Genomic DNA, 18955 nt, shown 5'->3' with positions numbered 1-18955 from the left:
GAGCTTTTGAGCTTGAGCCAATCCTTTGTCCTTAGCATTTTGAGGGTTCCACTTTCACATCCATGCCATGCCAATCATTGAGCTTTCCTGAAATAATCATCTTGGGATAGTATTAGCTCAATGAGCTATATGTTGTTATGAATTACCAAAACCACCTAGGGATAGTTGCACTTTCAGCCATATCATGTCACTATTTGATTGCATGTGATGTTTATCATGTTTTTACATCTTATTTGCTTAAAACGACGATAGATTAAATAAGATGATCCCTCACTATAATTTCAAGAAAGTGTTCCCCCTAACTGTGCACCGTTGTGAAGGTTCGTTGTTTTGAAGCACCACGTGATGATCGGGTGTGATAAATTCTAACGTTCGCATACAACGGGTGTAAGCCAAATTTACACACGCAATACACTTAGGTTGACTTGACGAGCGTAGCATGTACAGACATGGCCTCGAAACACGGAAGACCGAAAGGTCGAGCATGAGTCGTATAGAAGATATGACCAACATGAAGATGTTCACCGATGATGACTAGTCCGTCTCACATGATGATTGGACACGGTCTAGTTGACTCGGATCATGTATCACTTAGATGACTAGAGGGATGTCTATCTGAGTAGGAGTTCATTGAATAATTTGATTAGATGAACTTAATTATCATGAACTTAGTCTAAAATCTTTACAATATGTCTTGTAGATCAAATGGCCCACGCTAATGTTGCCCTCAACTTCAACGCGTTCCTAGAGAAAACCAAGCTGAAAGACGATGGCAGCAACTACACGGACTAGGTCCGTAACCTGAGGATTATCCTCATAGCTGCCAAGAAAGCATATGTCCTTGAAGCACCGCTAGGTGACGCACCTGTTTTCCCAGCAACTCAAGACGTTATGAACGCCTGGCAGTCGCGTAGTGATGATTAGTACCTGGTTCAGTGCGGCATGCTTTACAGCTTATAACCGGGGCTCCAAAAGCGTTTTGAGCAACACGGAGCATATGAGATGTTCCAAGAGTTGAAAATGGTTTTCCAAGCTCACGCCCGGGTCGAGAGATATGAAGTCTCCGACAAGTTCTACAGTTGTAAGATGGAGGAGAACAGTGCTGTTAGTGAGCACATACTCAAAATGTCTGGGTTACACAACCGCTTGTCTCAGCTGGGAGTCAATCTCCCGGATGACGCGGTCGTTGATAGAATCCTTCAGTCGCTTCCACCTAGCTACAAGAGCTTTGTGATGAACTTCAATATGCAGGGGATGGAAAAGACCATTCCTAAGGTATATTCAATGCTAAAATCAGCGGAGGTGGAGATCAAAGAGGAACATCAAGTGTTCATGGTGAATAAAACCACTAAGTTCAAGAAAGGCAAGGGTAAAAAGAACTTCAAGAAGGACGGCAAGGGAGTTGCCGCGCCCGGTAAGCAAGCTGCCGGGAAGAAGCCAAAGAATGGACCCAAGCCTGAGAGTGAGTGCTTTCATTGCAAGGGAAATGGTCACTTGAAGCGGAACTGCCCCAAGTATTTAGCGGATAAGAAGGCCGACAATACCAAAGGTATATGTGATATACATGTTATTGATGTGTACCTAACCAGTGCTCGTAGTAGCTGCTGGGTATTTGATACCGATGCAGTTGCTCATATTTGTAACTCAAAACAGGAGCTGTGGAATAAGCGGAGACTGGCAAAGGATGAGGTGACGATGCACGTCGAGAATGGTTCCAAGGTCGATGTGATCACCGTCGGCACGCTACCTCTACATTTACCTACGGGATTAGTTTTAAACCTCAATAATTGTTATTTAGTGCCAGCTTTGAGCATGAACATTGTATCTGGATCTCGTTTAATGGGAGATGACTACTCATTTAAATCTGAGAATAATGGTTGTTCTATTTATATGAGAGATATGTTTTATGGTCATGCCCCGCAGGTCAATGGTTTATTCTTATTGAATCTCGAACGTGATGTTACACATATTCATAGTGGAAAAGAAGGCCGGCAATACCAAAGGTATATGTGATATACATGTTTTTGATGTGTACCTTACCAGCGCTCGTAGTAGCTCCCGGGTATTTGATACCGGTGCAGTTGCTCATATTTGTAACTCAAAACAGGAACTGCGGAATAAACGGAGACTGGCGAAGGACGAGGTGACGATGTGCGTCGGGAATGGTTCCAAGGTCAATGTGATCGTCGTCGGCACACTACCTCTGCATTTACCTACGGGATTAGTTTTAAACCTCAATAATTGTTATTTAGTAGCAGCTTTGAGCATGAACATTGTATCTGGATATCGTTTAATGCAAGATGGCTACTCATTTAAATCTAAGAATAATGGTTGTTCTATTTATATGAGAGACATGTTTTATGGTCATGCCCCGCAGGTCAATGGTTTATTCTTATTGAATCTCGAACGTGATGTTACACATATTCATAGTGTGAATGCCAAGAAGTGTAAGGTTGATAATGATAGTCCCACATACTTGTGGTACTGCCGCCTTGGTCACATTGGTGTCAAACGCATGAAGAAACTCCATGCAGATGGACTTTTCGAGTCTCTTGATTATGAATCATTTGACACGTGCGAACCATGCCTCATGGGCAAAATGACCAAGACTCCGTTCTCCGGAACAATGGAACGAGCAACCAACTTATTGGAAATCATACATACTGATGTGTGCGGTCCAATGAACGTTGAGGCTCGCGGTGGCTATCGTTATGTTCTCACCCTCACTAATGACTTGAGTAGATATGGGTATGTCTACTTAATGAAACATAAGTCTGAGACCTTTGAAAAGTTCAAGGAATTTCAGAATGAGGTAGAGAATCAACATGACAGGAAAATAAAGTTCTTACGATCAGATCGTGGGGGACAATATTTGAGTCACGAATTTGACATGCACTTAAGGAAATGTGGAATTGTTTCACAACTCACACCGCCTGGAACACCTCAGCATAATGGTGTGTCCAAACATGGCAATCACACTCTATTGGATATGGTGCAATCTATGATGTCTCTTACCGATCTACCGCTATCATTTTGGGGTTATGCTTTAGAGACTACCGCATTCACTTTAAATAGGGCTCCATCGAAATCCGTTGAGACAACACCGTATGAATTATGGTTTGGAAAGAAACCTAAGCTGTCGTTTATGAAAGTTTGGGGATGCGATGCTTATGTCAAGAAACTTCAACCTGAAAAGCTCGAACCCAAGTCGGAAAAATGCGTCTTCATAGGATACCCTAAGGAAACTATTGGGTATACCTTCTACCTCAGATCCGAAGGCAAGATCTTTGTTGCCAAGAATGGATCCTTTCTAGAGAAAGAGTTTCTCTTGAAAGAAGTAAGTGGGAGGAAAGTAGAACTTGATGAGGTATTGCCTCTTAAACCTAGCGCAGCTCAAGAAAATGTTTCTGTGATGCCTGCATCGATTAGAGAGGGAGTTAATGATAATGATCATGAAACTTCGGATCAAGGTACTACTGAACTTCATAGGTCCACGAGGACACGTTCCGCACCAGAGTGGTACGGTAACCCTGTTCTGGAAATCATGTTGTTAGGCAACGGTGAACCTTCGAACTATGAAGAAGCGATGGCGGGCCCGGATTCCAACAAATGGATTGAAGCCATGAAGTCCGAGATAGGATCCATGTATGAAAACGAAGTGTGGACTTTGACTGACTTGCCCAATGATCGGCGAGCCATAGAGAATAAATGGATCTTTAAGAAGAAGACATACACGGATGGTAATGTGACCATCTATAAGGCTCGGCTTGTTGCTAAGGGTTACCCACAAGTTCAAGGGGTTGACTACGATGAGACCTTCTCACCCATAGCGAAGCTGAAGTCTGTCTGAATCATGTTAGCGATTGCCGCATTTTATGATTATGAGATATGGCAAATGGATGTCAAAACGGCATTCCTTAATGGTTTTCTTAAGGAAGAATTGTATATGATGCAGCCAGAAGGTTTTGTCGATCCTAAGAATGCTGACAAGGTATGCCAGCTCCAACGCTCAATCTATGGGCTGGTGCAAGCATCTCGAACTTAGAACATTCGCTTTGGTGAGATGATCAAAGCGTTTGGGTTTACGCAGACTTATGGAGAAGCCTATGTTTACAAGAAAGTGAGTGGAAGCTCTATGGCATTTCTCATATTATATGTGGATGACATACTATTGATGAGAAATGATATAGAATTCTCGGAAAGCATAAAGGCCTACTTGAATAAGTGTTTTTCAATGAAGGACCTTGGAGAAGCTGCTTACATATTAGGCATCAAGATCTATAGAGATAGATCGAGACGCCTCATTGGTCTTTCACAAAGCACATACCTTGACAAGATATTGAAAAAGTTCAATATGGATCAGTCCAAGAAGGGGTTCTTGCATGTGTTCCAAGGTGTGAGATTGAGCATGGCTCAATACCCGACCATGGCAGAAGATAGAGAAAAGATGAGTGTCATCCCCTATGCCTCGGCCATAGGGTCTATTATGTATGCCATGCTGTGTACCAGACCTGATGTGAACCTCGCCATAAGTTTGGTAGGAAGGTACCATAGTAATCCCGGATGGAACACTGGACAGCGGTCAAGAACATCCTAAAGTACCTGAAAAGGACTAAGGATATGTTTCTCGTTTATGGAGGTGACAAAGAGCTCGTCGTAAAGGGTTACGTTGATGCTAGCTTCGACACAGATCTGGATGACTCCAAGTCACAAACCGGATACATGTATATTTTGAATGGTGGGGCAGTCAGCTGGTGCAGTTGCAAGCAAAGTGTCATGGCGGGACCTACATGTGAAGCGGAGTACATGGCAGCCTCAGAGGCAGCACATGAAGCAATCTGGATGAAGCAGTTCATTACCGACCTAGGAGTTATTCCCAATGCATCGGGCCTGATGACTCTCTTCTGTGACAAAACTGGAGCCATTGCCCTTGCCAAGGAGCCCAGGTTTCACAAGAAGACCAGGCATATCAAGCGTCGCTTCAACTCCATTCGTGAAAATGTTCAAGATGGAGACATAGATATTTGTAAAGTGCATATGGACCTGAATGTCGCAGATCCGTTGACTAAACCTCTTCCACGATCAAAACATGATCAACACCTGAACTCTATGGGTGTTCGATTCATCACAATGTAACTAGATTATTGACTCTAGTGCAAGTGGGAGACTGTTGGAAATATGCCCTAGAGGCAATAATAAAATGGTTATTATTATATTTTCTTGTTCATGATAATTGTCCATTGTTCATGCTATAATTGTGTTATCCGGAAATCGTAATACATGTGTGAATACATAGACCACAACATGTCCCTAGTGAGCCTCTAGTTGGCTAGATCGTTGATCAATAGATGGTTACGGTTTCCTGACCATGGACATTGGATGTCATTGATAACGGGATCACATCATTAGGAGAATGATGTGATGGACAAGACCCAATCCTAAGCATAGCACAAGATTGTGTAGTTCGTCTGCTAAAGCTTTTGTAATGTCATGTATCATTTTGTTAGACCATGAGATTGTGCAACTCTCGGATACCGTGGGAATGCTTTGGTTGTGCCAAACGTCATAACGTAACTGGGTGGCTATAAAGGTGCACTACGGATATCTCCGAAAGTGTCTGTTGGGTTGGCACGAATCGAGACTGGGATTTGTCACTCCGTGTGACGGAGAGGTATCTCTGGGCCCACTCGATAGGACATCATCATAATGAGCTCAATGTGATCAAGGAGTTGATCACGAGATGATGTGTTACGGATCGAGTAAAAGAGACTTGCTAGTAACGAGATTGAACAAGGTATAGGGATACCGACGATCGAATCTCGGGCAAGTATCATACCGGTAGACAAAGGGAATTGTATATGGGATTGATTGAATCCTCGACATCGTGGCTCATCCAATAAGATCATCATGGAACATGTAGGAGCCAACATGGGTATCTAGATCCCGCTGTTGGTTATTGACCAGAGAGATGTCTCAGTCATGTCTGCATGCCTCCCGAACCCGTAGGGTCTACACACTTAAGGTTCGATGACGCTAGGGTTATAGGGAAAGTTTGTACGTGGTTACCGAATGTTGTTCGGAGTCTTGGGTGAGATCCCGGGCATCACGAGGAGTTCCGGAATGGTCCGTAGGTAAAGAATAATATATAGGAAGTGAGGTTTTGACCATCGGAAGTGTTTCAGGCGTCACCGGTAATGTACCGGGACCACCGGAGGGTTCCGGAGGTCCACCGGGAGGGGCCACTAGCCCCGGAGGCTTGCATGGGCCAAGAGTGGAAAGGGACCAGCCCCTGAGTGGGCTGGTGCGCCTCCCACCAGGGCCCAAGGTGCAGCTAGGAGGAGAAGGGGGGAAAACCCTAGGCGCAGATGGGCCTAAGGCCCACCCTAGGGCGCGCCCCCTCTCCCCATCTTGGCCGCCCCCTCCATCCCATCTAGGGCTGCCGCCCCCTAGGGGTGGGAACCCTAGAGGGGGCGCACCCTCCTCCCCTCCTCCTATAAATAGTGGGGGTTTTGGGGCTGCCAAAGACACGAGCTCTCTCTCTCTCAGCGCAGCCCTACCTCTCTACTTCCTCGTTCTCCGTAGTGCTTGGCGAAGCCCTGCTGGAAACCACGCAGCTCCACCACCACCACGCCGTCGTGCTGCTGCTGGAGTTTTCTTCCCCAACCTCTCCCTCCTCCTTGCTGGATCAAGGCACGGGAGATGTCACTGGGTTGCACGTGTGTTGGACGCGGAGGCGCCGTTGTTCGGCACTTAGATCGGAATCGACCGCGATCTGAATTGTTGCGTGTACGACTCCTCCAACCACGTTCTTGCAACGCTTCCGCATCATGATCTTCAAGGGTATGAAGATGCATTCCCCTCTCTCTCGTTGCTAGTTTCTCCATAGATTGATCTTGGTGATGCATAGAAATTTTTTAATTTCTGCAATGATCCCCAACAAATTCTCCATCACCGATCCATTGCCTACGAGCTTTTCCTATATTGTTCTTCGCTTATTTACTTTTCCACTGCTACTGTTACAATCACTATAAAACACCAAAAATATTACTTTTGCTACCGTTACCACTACTATCATATTATTTTGCTACTAAATACTTTGCTACATATATTAAGTTATCCAGGTGTGGTTGAATTGAAAACTCAGCTGCTAATACTTGAGAATATTCTTTGGCTCCCCTTGTGTCGAATCAATAAATTTGGGTTGAATACTCTACCCTCGAAAACTATTGCAGTCCCCTATACTTATGGGTTATCAGTGATCGACGTCCAGAGCCCGACACATCACTTCACCCCCTTTAGTTGTACGACTCTGTAGAGCTACTATCATGTGCCGAGGGTGATACCTCGAATAGCACTCCTAATGATATCTCTGTAGTGTAGCTAATCGGTCATGGATTATGGAGGGTGATTCCTCCTTCATCACTCCCGATATGACTTTGTCTTACAACCCCTCAAGTGTAAACCTTGAGGGTGATTCCTCCTACGTTCACCTTGATGATTACCTCGAGTGGGATCCATCGAGGGTGATTCCATGGGTTCCCCCCTTGATGTTTTGGACACACGGTTACCTTGACTTTACTTCAGACCTTTGTTAAAGTCGGGCGGGCCTAGTGAGCACCCGCGAGAGATACTTTGTGAAAGTCGGGCGGGCCTGGAGAGCACCCGTAAGATGTTACAGTGGCAGCTAGCTGTTTAGTGATATCACCCAAGAGGGGGTGGTAGCTCCGAACTTGTCCCGACAGCCGTCACTTCTTTTTAATTGTTAATGCACTAACATGTTTGGGTATTTGTTCTGAGTTGGCCACTGGGCTATACGCACTAACCACCACCCGGGAATAGTTATGGGCACTCGGCGTCGCGGTATCAACCGAAGCTTTGTTAGACAACATTGCGGCATGACTGGGCTGGCACCATCCATGTAGTGGTGGAGCCTGGATCCGCCCTATGCGCAACGACCCGGAGTGCAAGGGGCGATGGGCCCAAGACCCCGGAGCGCTTAGGCTGTAGATCGACGAGGACCTCTCTGCTGAGCCTAGGTAAGGCTACGATGTGTTGATCTTCCGAGGCCGGGCATTGACCCAGGAAAGTGTGTCCGGCCAGAGTAATCAAGCGTGTTGGGAAATGTGGTGCACCCTTGCAGGGAAGATTATCTATTCGAATAGCCGTGTCCACGGTAACGGACGTTCATACTTGTATCTTGATCTATTACAACTAGAAATGGATACTTGAGATATGTGATGGATATGTGGCTCCGAGATTGCTTTCTCGCAGGGAGTCGAGGAAGGATCTTTGGGAGTTATTACTACAAAATGTTTGTTAATTATAAACTGCTATTATGTACTCATCTGAATGCTTGAAGATGCTAGTGTTAGATAGGCTAGACTTTCCCCCTCTCTTCTGGCATTCTATAGTTCAGTCCATAGATACAACCAATTCCTTTGATAACGATTCATACTTAGTGTAGTTATGATGTAAGTCTTGCGAGTACTTTGGATGAGTACCCACGGTTGCTTCGCTACCTCTTTTCCCCTATACCCGGTTGCTGTGATCAGATGGTGGAGCCCAGGAGCCAGATGCCACCCCTGTCGACTACTACTACTACCCGAAGGGTGCCTACTACTACGTGGAGACCGCCGATGACCATGAGTAGTTAGGAGGTCCCAGGCAGGAGGCCTTGCCTCTTCGATCGTTGATGTTTGTGCTAGCCTTCTTAAGGCAAAACTTGTTGAACTTATGTCTGTACTCAGATATTGTTGCTTCCGCTGACTCTCTTGTGTTTTCAGCTTTTATATTCGAGCCCTCGAGGCCCCTGGCTTGTAATATAAAGCTTGTATTATTTTATTTGTGTCTAGAGTTGTGTTGTGATATCTTCCCGTGAGTCCCTGATCTTGATAGTACACATTGCGTGTATGATTAGTGTAAGGTCAAATCGGGGGCGTCACATAATGATAATTATAACAATTCGGAAGTAATGATCTTTCACCAATGAAACACAAGGCATCAACTACTAGGATAGAAATTGTCAACAGCAAGTGCAACCGGTGATCAAACTACAAATGATTGGTACAAACTTTGGTGCGATGGGAATGGAGATGATGGTGCTGATGATGGATATGGTGAAGATGGCTTGGATGAAGATGATCCACTTGATGTGCTGAAGTTGGTGATGATGATGGCTTCAAATTACCCCCGCCAGAGGGGCAGATCGAGCCAAAAACAGCCATCTAGAAAAAGAACTAGGTTTCCACCTCGCAACGGCGGCGGAAAAAATCAATAGAAAATGGATATCATCAAAACTCCTGGGGGTGGACCTAAAAAGGTTTGGGAGGTTATCAGGGGGCGCATGGCCCTAGGTGGCACCTCTAGGCGCCTTGGAGCAGGCCCCTAGCCCCCCAGGGCCCACCCGACTACCTCCTTCTCGCCCTTGGCCTCAGTTGGTCCAAATCTCTAAGAACTACTTTTATTTTACTATTTTGGGGATCTAGGAGTGCACTTTATGCACAAAGGTCCAATTTCCATCCTGACAACATCTCCGAGAATTAAATCTTCATTTGTCTGCATTTTAAGATAAACCATAATTAAATTAATGCAAAGACGGTTGAAAAGTCATGAAAGTAGAATATTTATCCTCTAAAATTGTGATGCAAAATGAACGCATCACATACCAAATTCTTGGAGGTTGCTTGTTAGCTTTGCTAAAAGTGACATGGGCTCATTGCCATCTTCATCTTCTTCATCCAACCACCATATGTCCATTTCCTCTTCTAAAGATGGAAATTAGTTCTCTTGACCACTTGAAGATGGTCCTGAGTGGGACCTGGTTGTTCACACTGACCTCTTTTCCTTCTTGAGAGCAAGCTTGGGCTTTGGTTGCTCTAGTCCCTCAGCTGCATCATCTTCTTCTTCATCTGGAATATCATAAAATATATGCAGGCCATGTGTCACCCTCACAATGTGCATTCTTGAGGGCCTTCTCTCTCTTCCTCTTAATGTAAGCTATTGTTTATGAAAGCTCAGCTTCCTTTGCTTATTATCCACCTGTTGCATTGTACTCTTCTTCTTCTGCATAATCTTCCTCTGAATCATTAGCTTATTTCTATGAGTTGTCCTCATTAGCAACATAGTCATCATCATCAACTGAATCCATTCCTCTTACTCTTCAACACCATTCTCTTCCTCTTCACCAACATTCTCGTTCTCTTCATCAACATGATGCTCCTCTTCCTCATCAAACTGAACATCTGCATATTTCGCACTTATTTGAGTGTTAATTATGTGCTCGGGTTGCACTGCTACATTTGGCTCTAACAATAGTTCTGCATACTCTGCTGAGTAAGAATGTTCCACTCATCAACTAGAGGAGGCATTGATCTCACTGGCAGAAATTTAACACTCTGTTGTGTGCCAAGCACATTGGATGATCCAACATAATCATCAAATGTTTTGTGCGAAACAACTACATCATTAACAACAAACACAGCAGGGAGTCCACATTATTTTAGAATCATCTGCAACTTCAGTGTGACATACTAACATGGGCCTTGCTCAATCTCTATTGTTTTCTTAATGAGAGAAATAATTAGTGGTCGTTTTCTCTTGCCTTTCTTAGCAGTCAAATACAGAATTTGTGTGGGCTCACACTTCATAATCATTGCGTCCACCTTCATAATGTTGTCCAACAGAGCCAATCCTTCTAACCCTATCACTTCCCCTCTCACGTAATACAAAGAATCGGACGGTCCATAACCATTTCGCAGCATTATCGACTTCAAAGTCATATATGTGACATCTTTCTAGGCCATCTTGGTGTGTATGGATTTTTTGCCATCAAATTGGATGTAAATTTCCAAATATGTTCTAACCTACAGTACGAACAGAAACTAAATCTAGGCAGATTTCAAATCCAGCAGTAGTGCATTCAAATCCAGTAACACTAATTTTCAAATAATTTAAATCCAGTAGCCCTAGCCTTCATATCAGTGTGAACAGAAAGGGAAGAGATGTACCAAGTTTCCAGCGATGATTGGAGCCAATCATCGATGCCCAATCGAGCCTATGTTGTTGCTGCACAAGCCTTGTGCATTCTGCATGGCAATGACGATGCCTTCTCCTCCACATATTTAGAATCTAGGCCGCAGCCGCCGTCGAGGCCGGGACCAAATAGTCCTATCTTTCTGAACTGAGGGCGCTTGCGGGAGTCGCCACCGCCGACGACGGATCCAACATTGTCGCCGCTGGGGGCATAGCTGCATTCACCTCCTGATGTCACCCTAGAAATGCTCGAGCGCGGGAAAGGGGAAGAAGTTAAGGGTGAGAAGGAGGGGCGGTTGTGCGTGACCTAAAAAGTCAATGACCTGACTTCATCTAATGATGCATGCCACATCAGCCTGATAGGTGGGCCATACATGCAGATTCGCTGTTTTCGTAAACTCAAACAATCATCAGTGCTATTTGTTACTCATTAGATGAAAAATGGTGGTTCGCTTTGAGGTGTCGAGAAAGTGGTACCAATCAGTTAGCATAGCCCAATATGTAGTGGTTTTGGTAATCCACTCGGCGTATTTATTCTAACATACTCCCTCTGTTCCATAATGTAGCATATGTAGATTTTTAAAAAGTCAAACCTCATAAATTTTGACTAAGTTTATAAAGAAAAACATTTATATTTAGAATTTCAAACACATATCATTAGATTCATCATAAGATGAGTTGCATACTTCATATAATTGGTATTGTAAGGCCCCGTTCGGATCTTCTCCTGCTCCTAGCTTCCTCGGCTCCGCGCTGGAGCCAGCCCGAACGGCACGGCTCCGAGAAGACCGCTTCGCGGAGCGAAGTCCCCTCGTAGTGCAAAAAAGAGAAGCTGGTCGAGCCCTGCTCTCAAAAATCGAAGGAGCTGGAGTTGGGGATTATTACACGGTATGCCGCCGCCAAGTGACCAGGGGGCAGCGTACCGGTTCGCTCGACTTGTTCTTTCTCCTCGATGCGTTGCTATTCCATCAAAACCTGGCATGCCTTTCCTTCGAACGGGCCTAAAGCAAGTTTATTGGGCTATCAGCCCAACTAACCAACTGGAAGTGGAAGTTGGCCTCCCGAATGGTTTCTCGTGAGCCAGGTTTTGTACGAGAAGTAGGATTTGGTAGGAGGAGCGGAAGCTGGCTATCTTCTATATCTAAATAGCTAGCCCCCACTAACCTATTTCTCTCAACATGCGAGCATGACACCTCATCAAGCAACATGCATTAGAAAAGATCCATTTCAACATCCAATGAGTCATAGGAAAAGATTCACTTCAACATGCAAACATGCATGATATATTTAATAAATTTTTTACAAAAATACAATAATCAAACACAAATAACAATATGTATTTTTAGTTTTAGCTCACATATTATTTCTTCGAATATTCTTATTTCCATAAAATTATTAATAGCTTAGAAATGTATTACAAAATATTCCCGCAACAACGTGCGGGGCATTGTCTAGTTTGGAGAAGTTGGACAACATCCGAACGGGGCTTAAATATAAATAGTTTTTTTCTATAAATTTGATCAAAATTTGTAAGGTTTGATATTCAAAAAAATCTACGTGCACTACATTATTATAAAACAATGAGAGTATATATCTAGACATTTATCTTCATGACGGCTCACCTTATCGAGGGGTACGATAAAAGAGCTCTGATGTGGAGCCCGAATGGATCCATGGCAGAAGTTTCGGTAGCATTTCTAGAAGCTGAAGAAGCATGTGAGAAGTTTGGAAGTATCCAATATATGCTCTAGGAGAATCTTGGAGTCACCCTGACTTCCGAGTTAAGCTTTTTTTTTAATCCGAGTTAAGCTTTTGGCATGAAGAGCCCTTACCTCAGAACAACCATCCTGACTTGTGAGTTGTGACTTGCGAGTTAAGGTTTCCGTGAAAGATCCACCGCACATCTCCACAGATCGACAACGCCGCAGCATGCAAAGCTCTGACGTGGCCTGTTTGACACGCTAGCCGCCACATAGCCGAGCCGGGGCTCTGCACCAGCCACTGACTGTTGCTCCGTGGAGGTCGCGCCCTTATCCGGCCGTCCATCGCCGATAAAGCCGGGACGCGGGCGCCTGCCTAAAACAGCAACGTACTAAACGCCGCCGGCACGGCCCCACCGGTCCAGCTGAGTAGATCACCACCTGTGCATCGTTCATCGCTCACTCACGCACTTCCCCCGCGGCGCCGAGCGACCGGCGCGGAAATGGCGGAGGCGGAGGAGTGGGAGAGGCGGAAGAGGGGGAGGAGGAGGCGGCGGCGGGGCAGGAGGGAGAGCGACGGCAGCGACCCCGTGGAGGTGCTGGGGGAGGAGGTGATGGGGCTGGTGATGGAGCTCCTGGACGCGCGCAGCGCCGCACGATGCACGGCGGTCTCCCGCGCCTGGTTCGGGGTCGCCGCCGACAACCGCCTCTGGGCACCCAAGGTACATCCGATTCCCGCCCCGTCGGTCTCTCGCCTCGGCCCTCGCTCTTTGCCCTCCCTCGCCATCTGCTGCAGCCTGAATGGCATGCGTGATTCGTGGTTTGCGCGATGTGCCATGTGAGCTGCACCTGTTCGATGAATTTCAGGCATGGGGGTTTCAGACTTTGTGTGGTATACGACGGGAGTCCGCGACATGTGGCGTAGTAGTATGTGACAAACTTCATGTGGCGCTATAGTTTGAGCAAATATTTTTTTAATATGACGTTCACATGCTGCAAAAATAAATAGTACTATCATTTTTACAAAGGATGAACATGTTCCCTTTATCTCAGAAATAGTTGCTTGGAAGAAAAAAAAAGTCAGAAACAATATACATTTTGGGAGAAAAAAAAAAGCATATCTTAATTTTACTTCTGGATTCTCAGTGTGATGTTTTAGTTTTGTTTTTCTCCCTATTTTTCAGTTCTGGAAAGTACTTTCAAATTTCTTAGTTTTCAAACGAAGTTCAGCGTTCTTAGTGTTTTCTTTCTGCAGTATATATGGATAATGCAACTTATTCTTTCATGAGATGTTATTCATTTTAGTATTTGCTATATTGATCAAACACAAAAGCATTGCGATTACATACGTTGGCAGAAAAAAAAATTGTGTACAAGTCTAAGAGGACCAACGGTGCCAGATGGTTTGGTTCCTTGTGGTGGAATCCGCACATGCGGCTTCGAGTCTCAAGTCCTAGACTTGGTAAAGATGGCTGCATTTTCTTGGATTTATTCCTGTATTTTCAGCATGCTTGCGTCTGCGTCTACTGTGTTTCTAATAAAAACAATCCAACCCCCCACCCTACGGACGCAAGTATAGAACGCAAGAACGCAACACCCTAAGCAAACGGTAACCATGAAAGCAAGGTGGTTCATGGTCTCCATGGATTGATTGCAAAGTGGGAAGCACGGAGGCTGCTGCAGACCCCGCCTAGCAAGTTATTCAGTTGTCCAGCAGTGATCATGACATGCCAACCAACTGAAGAACTTCACCCAGGATCTCGAGGTAACCGCCCCCTCAAAGAAGATGCGGAAAATTTTGTATATCAGAATCCAATGTTTCTAAATTTTCTTGAATTTTTTCATGGCTACCGATGAAAATAAGGCCAATCAGGTCAACGCTAGGTAAATGCCTCATGTTCACGTCACCATGAATTTAAATGAAAATAACTTGATCAGACCCCTCCATTAGCATATGTAATTAACCGAGGCCCAACAAAGTTGATAAACATGAGTTTATTTTATTTTCTTTTAAATCAGAGGAAATTCCAAATTTAAACTGGGGAGACTTGATTGAACAGAGAGGTGTGAGGGAAAAACCTATGACAAAAAATACTCTTTTTATATAAGGCCATTCCAATGTTTCTTTTGCAGTGTGCTGAACTGATGGCCGGAAAGGCACATATTCCTCGTCTGACAATGATCCGTACTGCATCAAAGTTGTCTACCTATTCAATGGCCATCATGGATGGCAAGCGGGTGAGTTCCAGAAATATTTTCTCTTAGGGTTAAAAGAATGCAATAGATCAACAGCGAAATATAATTAATTGTTCTCATGTGCTAGCAGTACTATTACCACAATCACTCCAAAAGATAATAATGCCTATCACAATCTTCTGTTAAGGTTTTCTTATTTTAGTTTCCCCTCCACAATAATTCCAAATTTTTCCATATAATTTTCCTTCTTTTGCTCCATACAGTGTGTGTAAATTAATGTTGAACATTGGAACCTGGGGGCATTCTTTCTGGTTATCAGTTTTTTTTTATCTTCTGACATAGAGGAAACATGAGTATGTTCAATTCATCATTGTCCTCGAGACATATTATATTATCGTGACTTATTTTCTTGCGCAGAATCGGATCACAAAAGAGGATCTCTGTGATCATGCATGGGAATATCGTTTCACTATTGTAAGTTTTCTCAATTTGTCATCCTTTTGCATGTTTTGAAGTATGAATTTATACATGATTACAAATCTTAATGCTAGTGGCTGCTAAGCCTACCGCATAACTGACTTGCTAGTTTCGAGTTCAACTGGTTGTAGTCAACCATGCCGAGAGGAATGCTGGGATTATGAGAACTTTCTGCATCTCTCTAGTTTCTTCGGGTGTCTTAGCTTCCAACCGCACTGAGGAAGATTGAGGCATATATCTTCATGGTGGTAATTAAAGTTAAGTATATGAAATGTGGCAAAAATATATCATGGTGGTAACTGGATGCCCGAGGATTTGCTGGATGCAGTTATATGCAGTTTAAAATCCATAATAACTCCCAACATATTAGGTGCACTTTTCAAATGAAATATATGGAGTATGGTTGCTTGACTAATGGGGGAAAGTCATGATATATTTTTCTTTTACTATCAAAGGCAACACCAGAGTTGCTTGACTAATGGGGGAAAGTCATGATATATTTTTCTTTTACTATCACAGGCAGCACCAGAGTACTGGAGGAATCTCGATCCGTCCTGGAAGCGCACTGGTCCACCCATGCGACGATACTTCCACCATGATGGTTACCACAGTGCAGATCCTCATGACGCTGTCTGGGGTGGCCATGAGTGTGAGTACACGATCATAACAAGCTTTGTCGGTGATGGAAGAATCAGAGATCATCATGTGAGGATCAACCGGTGGCCACCGATGAAAGTGTCGAGAAAGGAAGATTGGAGCTGGGAGCTATCCAACCACCTCTACCGCTACAACAGCATCCCTGATGCTGAAAAGGAAGGATGTACAGGTCCGCTCTTCCCGGTTTGGTGAGTTCACTTCTATGGTAGCAGATCGGTCCGTCTGCGGTGTGATCCTGCAATCTTCTGGTCGTCGAAATCAAGCCTTGATCTTCCATCTCGTTGAATGTTGCAGCAGGAGACTTTGTTTTGCAGCAATTAATGAGCTATGAACTTTTGTGGATGTACTTAGTTCTTTTAGAGAGAATGGATAACTTAGCTAAGCTCAGGCGTGTGAGCTAACATGTATGGTAATACAGTAGTTGCAGCTAGCCTATGATGATACTATGTGTTCGTCTCGGTAGTTTGGTCTTTTGTCACGTAGTATGTGATCTGTAAAATACCCTGAACTACTAGAAATGGTATGGTGTGTGTAAACCTTCTTTGATGTGTACCTTATGTAATGAATGCTATGTGTGCTATGATATACAGTACATGCGATTGGTAGCTCAATGCTGAAGGTCCGTCAAAGGGACTCTCTGGCTAACAGTAGCCTCCTCCCGTCCCCGCGCCGCGTGCCACTCCGGCCGCAGCCGCCACCTCCTCGCCGCTGCGCGCCCGGCAGCGCCGCCCCTCCAGCCCTCATGGGGCGCTCCAGCCGCAGCCGCTCGCGCTCCCCATCCTGTTTGGTGGACAGCACGGGTTGGGGACAGCCTGTGTCCGTGCCGTGCGTGGCCAGATCCGCCGGTCCGCCCGGGGCTTCGGTCCCCTAGCTGCTCCAGGCCGCCGCGTCAACGGCTGCCCTGCTTCTCCGCCGCGTTTGCTGCTCCGAGGCGAGCGCTCCCGCCCGGCCGCAGGGGCCTTCCACGCCGGGTTCTGCTGCGACTCCCCTTTTGGGGAACGGTCGTCTTAGTGCCTTCTCCCACCTCGCAAAATTCCTCTTCGGGCGATGACGACGGATGGACGGCGGTTAGATCCCGTAAAGACAGACGCGCGGGGAGATCCCCGCCGTTCCGTAGCGGTCGCCACCCCCCGCGTCGCCCTGGCCGGCGCCCCGCCTTCAATGCTGACCTGGGATGCAGGGCCTTCTTAAACCGCTTCAAGTGCCTCTGCCTCCGGTGCCATAGCCCTCATCACCGCTGCATCGACAGTAGAGATCCCTTGCACTGCATCGAGTGCAAACTGTCGGGCCATTTCGCCAAGGAGTGCGCCTCGATCCCTCGCAACCGGTGCGGCGGAGGCCCTGCCCCCGAGCGGTCGGGTCCTGCTGCTGGGAGGGGGGCCGTTAGGGAGCGGTTGCGCTTCCCCTCGCCTCCCGTCGCCATGACGCACGCGCACCACACCGACCCTCCCGCCGGCCGAGGTCAAGCCACAACGTCCTCATCGAGTCCCCGGCCATGGAGCACCAGACCACCCTGCTGCGCCGCCACCTCGTAGTGCTCTATGCAGCTACCAAGAACCACGTGGCCAGCCCGATGTCAATGGGGGCGCCATCGACGCGCAGCTCCACACCCGTCCCCACCTACTGCGGGTGACCAGCCACGACCCAGAATATTTCCCGGTTCACTTCGAGTTCCCCGCGCATCACGACAAAGCGGTGCGCCTCAACGCGCTTGATGAACCACATGTATAGGGGATCCGTTGTAGTCCTATCGATAAGTAAGAGTGTCGAATCCAACGAGGAACAGAAGAAAATGACAAGCGGTTTTTAGTAAGATATTCTCTGCAAGCACTGAAATTATTGGTAACAGATAGTTTTGTGATAAGATAATTCGTAACGGGTAACAAGTAACAAGTATAACAAAGGTGCGGCAAGGTGGCCCAATTCTTTTTATAGCAAAGGAGAAGCCTGAACGGACTCTTATATAAAGCAAAGCGCTCGCGAGGACACATGTGAATTACTGTCAAGTTAGTTTTCATCATGCTCATATGATTCGTTTTCGTTACTTTTGATAATTTGATATGTGGGTGGACCGGTGCTTGGGTGCTGTCCTTACTTGGACAAGCCTCCCACTTATGATTAACCCCTCTCGCAAGTATCCGCAACTACGAAAAAAGAATTAAGATAAATCTAACCATAGCATGAAACATGTGGGTCCAAATCAGTCCTTTACAAAGCAACGCGTAAACTAGGGTTTAAGTGTTGGGAAACGTAGCAGAATTTTAAAATTTTCTACGCATCACCAAGATAAATCTATGGAGTCATCTAGCAACGAGGGAGAAAGGAGTGCATCTACATACCCTTGTAGATCGCGCGCGGAAGCGTTCAAGAGAACGGGGTTGATGGAGTCGTACTCGACGTGATCCAAATCACCGATGACCAAGTGCCGAACAGACGTCACCTCCGCGTTCAACACACGTACGGTTGGGAAGACGTCTCCTTCAACTTGATCCAGTAAGGGGGAAGGAGAGGTTGATGAAGATCCAGCAGCACGACGGCGTGGTGGTGGAAGCAACGGTGATCTCGGCAGGGCTTCGCCAAGCGCAGGGAGACGAAGGAGTGTCACGGGAGGGAGAGGGAGAGGCCAGGGGCTTGTGTGCGGCTGCCCTCCCTCCCCCCACTATATATAGGGTGCCTAGGGGGGCGGCCAAGGGAGTGCCTTGCCCCCCAAGGCAAGGGTGGCGCCCCCCACCCCTAGGGTTTCCAACCCTAGGCGCAGGGGGAGGCCCAAGGGGGGCGCACCAGCCCACTAGGGGTTGGTTCCCCTCCCACTTCAGCCCATGGGGCCCTCCGAGATAGGTGGCCCCACCCGGTGGACCCCCGGGACCCTTCCGGTGGTCCCGGTACAATACCGA

General features: G+C 46.2%; 1 protein-coding gene across 1 annotated transcript; it reads left to right on the top strand.

Annotated features, from left to right (window-relative positions):
* The first annotated feature begins 13019 nt into the window (after positions 1 to 13019).
* On the top strand, positions 13020 to 16653 carry LOC125527230. Its single transcript, XM_048691778.1, has 4 exons — positions 13020 to 13453; positions 14865 to 14969; positions 15345 to 15401; positions 15924 to 16653. Exons 1-4 carry the CDS (start codon positions 13235 to 13237, stop codon positions 16251 to 16253), a joined length of 711 nt encoding a protein of 236 aa, XP_048547735.1. The 5' UTR covers positions 13020 to 13234; the 3' UTR covers positions 16254 to 16653.
* The last annotated feature ends 2302 nt before the right edge of the window (positions 16654 to 18955 follow it).

Source organism: Triticum urartu, unplaced genomic scaffold (genome assembly GCF_003073215.2).
Source record: "Triticum urartu cultivar G1812 unplaced genomic scaffold, Tu2.1 TuUngrouped_contig_332, whole genome shotgun sequence".
Taxonomy (NCBI): Eukaryota; Viridiplantae; Streptophyta; class Magnoliopsida; order Poales; family Poaceae; genus Triticum; species Triticum urartu.
This window is presented reverse-complemented; position numbering and strand designations above follow the sequence as displayed.

Bases quoted from the DNA above. Each gene is read 5' to 3' on its own strand.
- LOC125527230 (XM_048691778.1), top strand. From the start codon at position 13,235: ATGGCGGAGGCGGAGGAGTGGGAGAGGCGGAAGAGGGGGAGGAGGAGG. The intron at 14,970-15,344 runs GTGAGTTCCAGA...TTTCTTGCGCAG, and splicing joins CCATCATGGATGGCAAGCGG to AATCGGATCACAAAAGAGGA. The intron at 15,402-15,923 runs GTAAGTTTTCTC...TTACTATCACAG, and splicing joins GGGAATATCGTTTCACTATT to GCAGCACCAGAGTACTGGAG.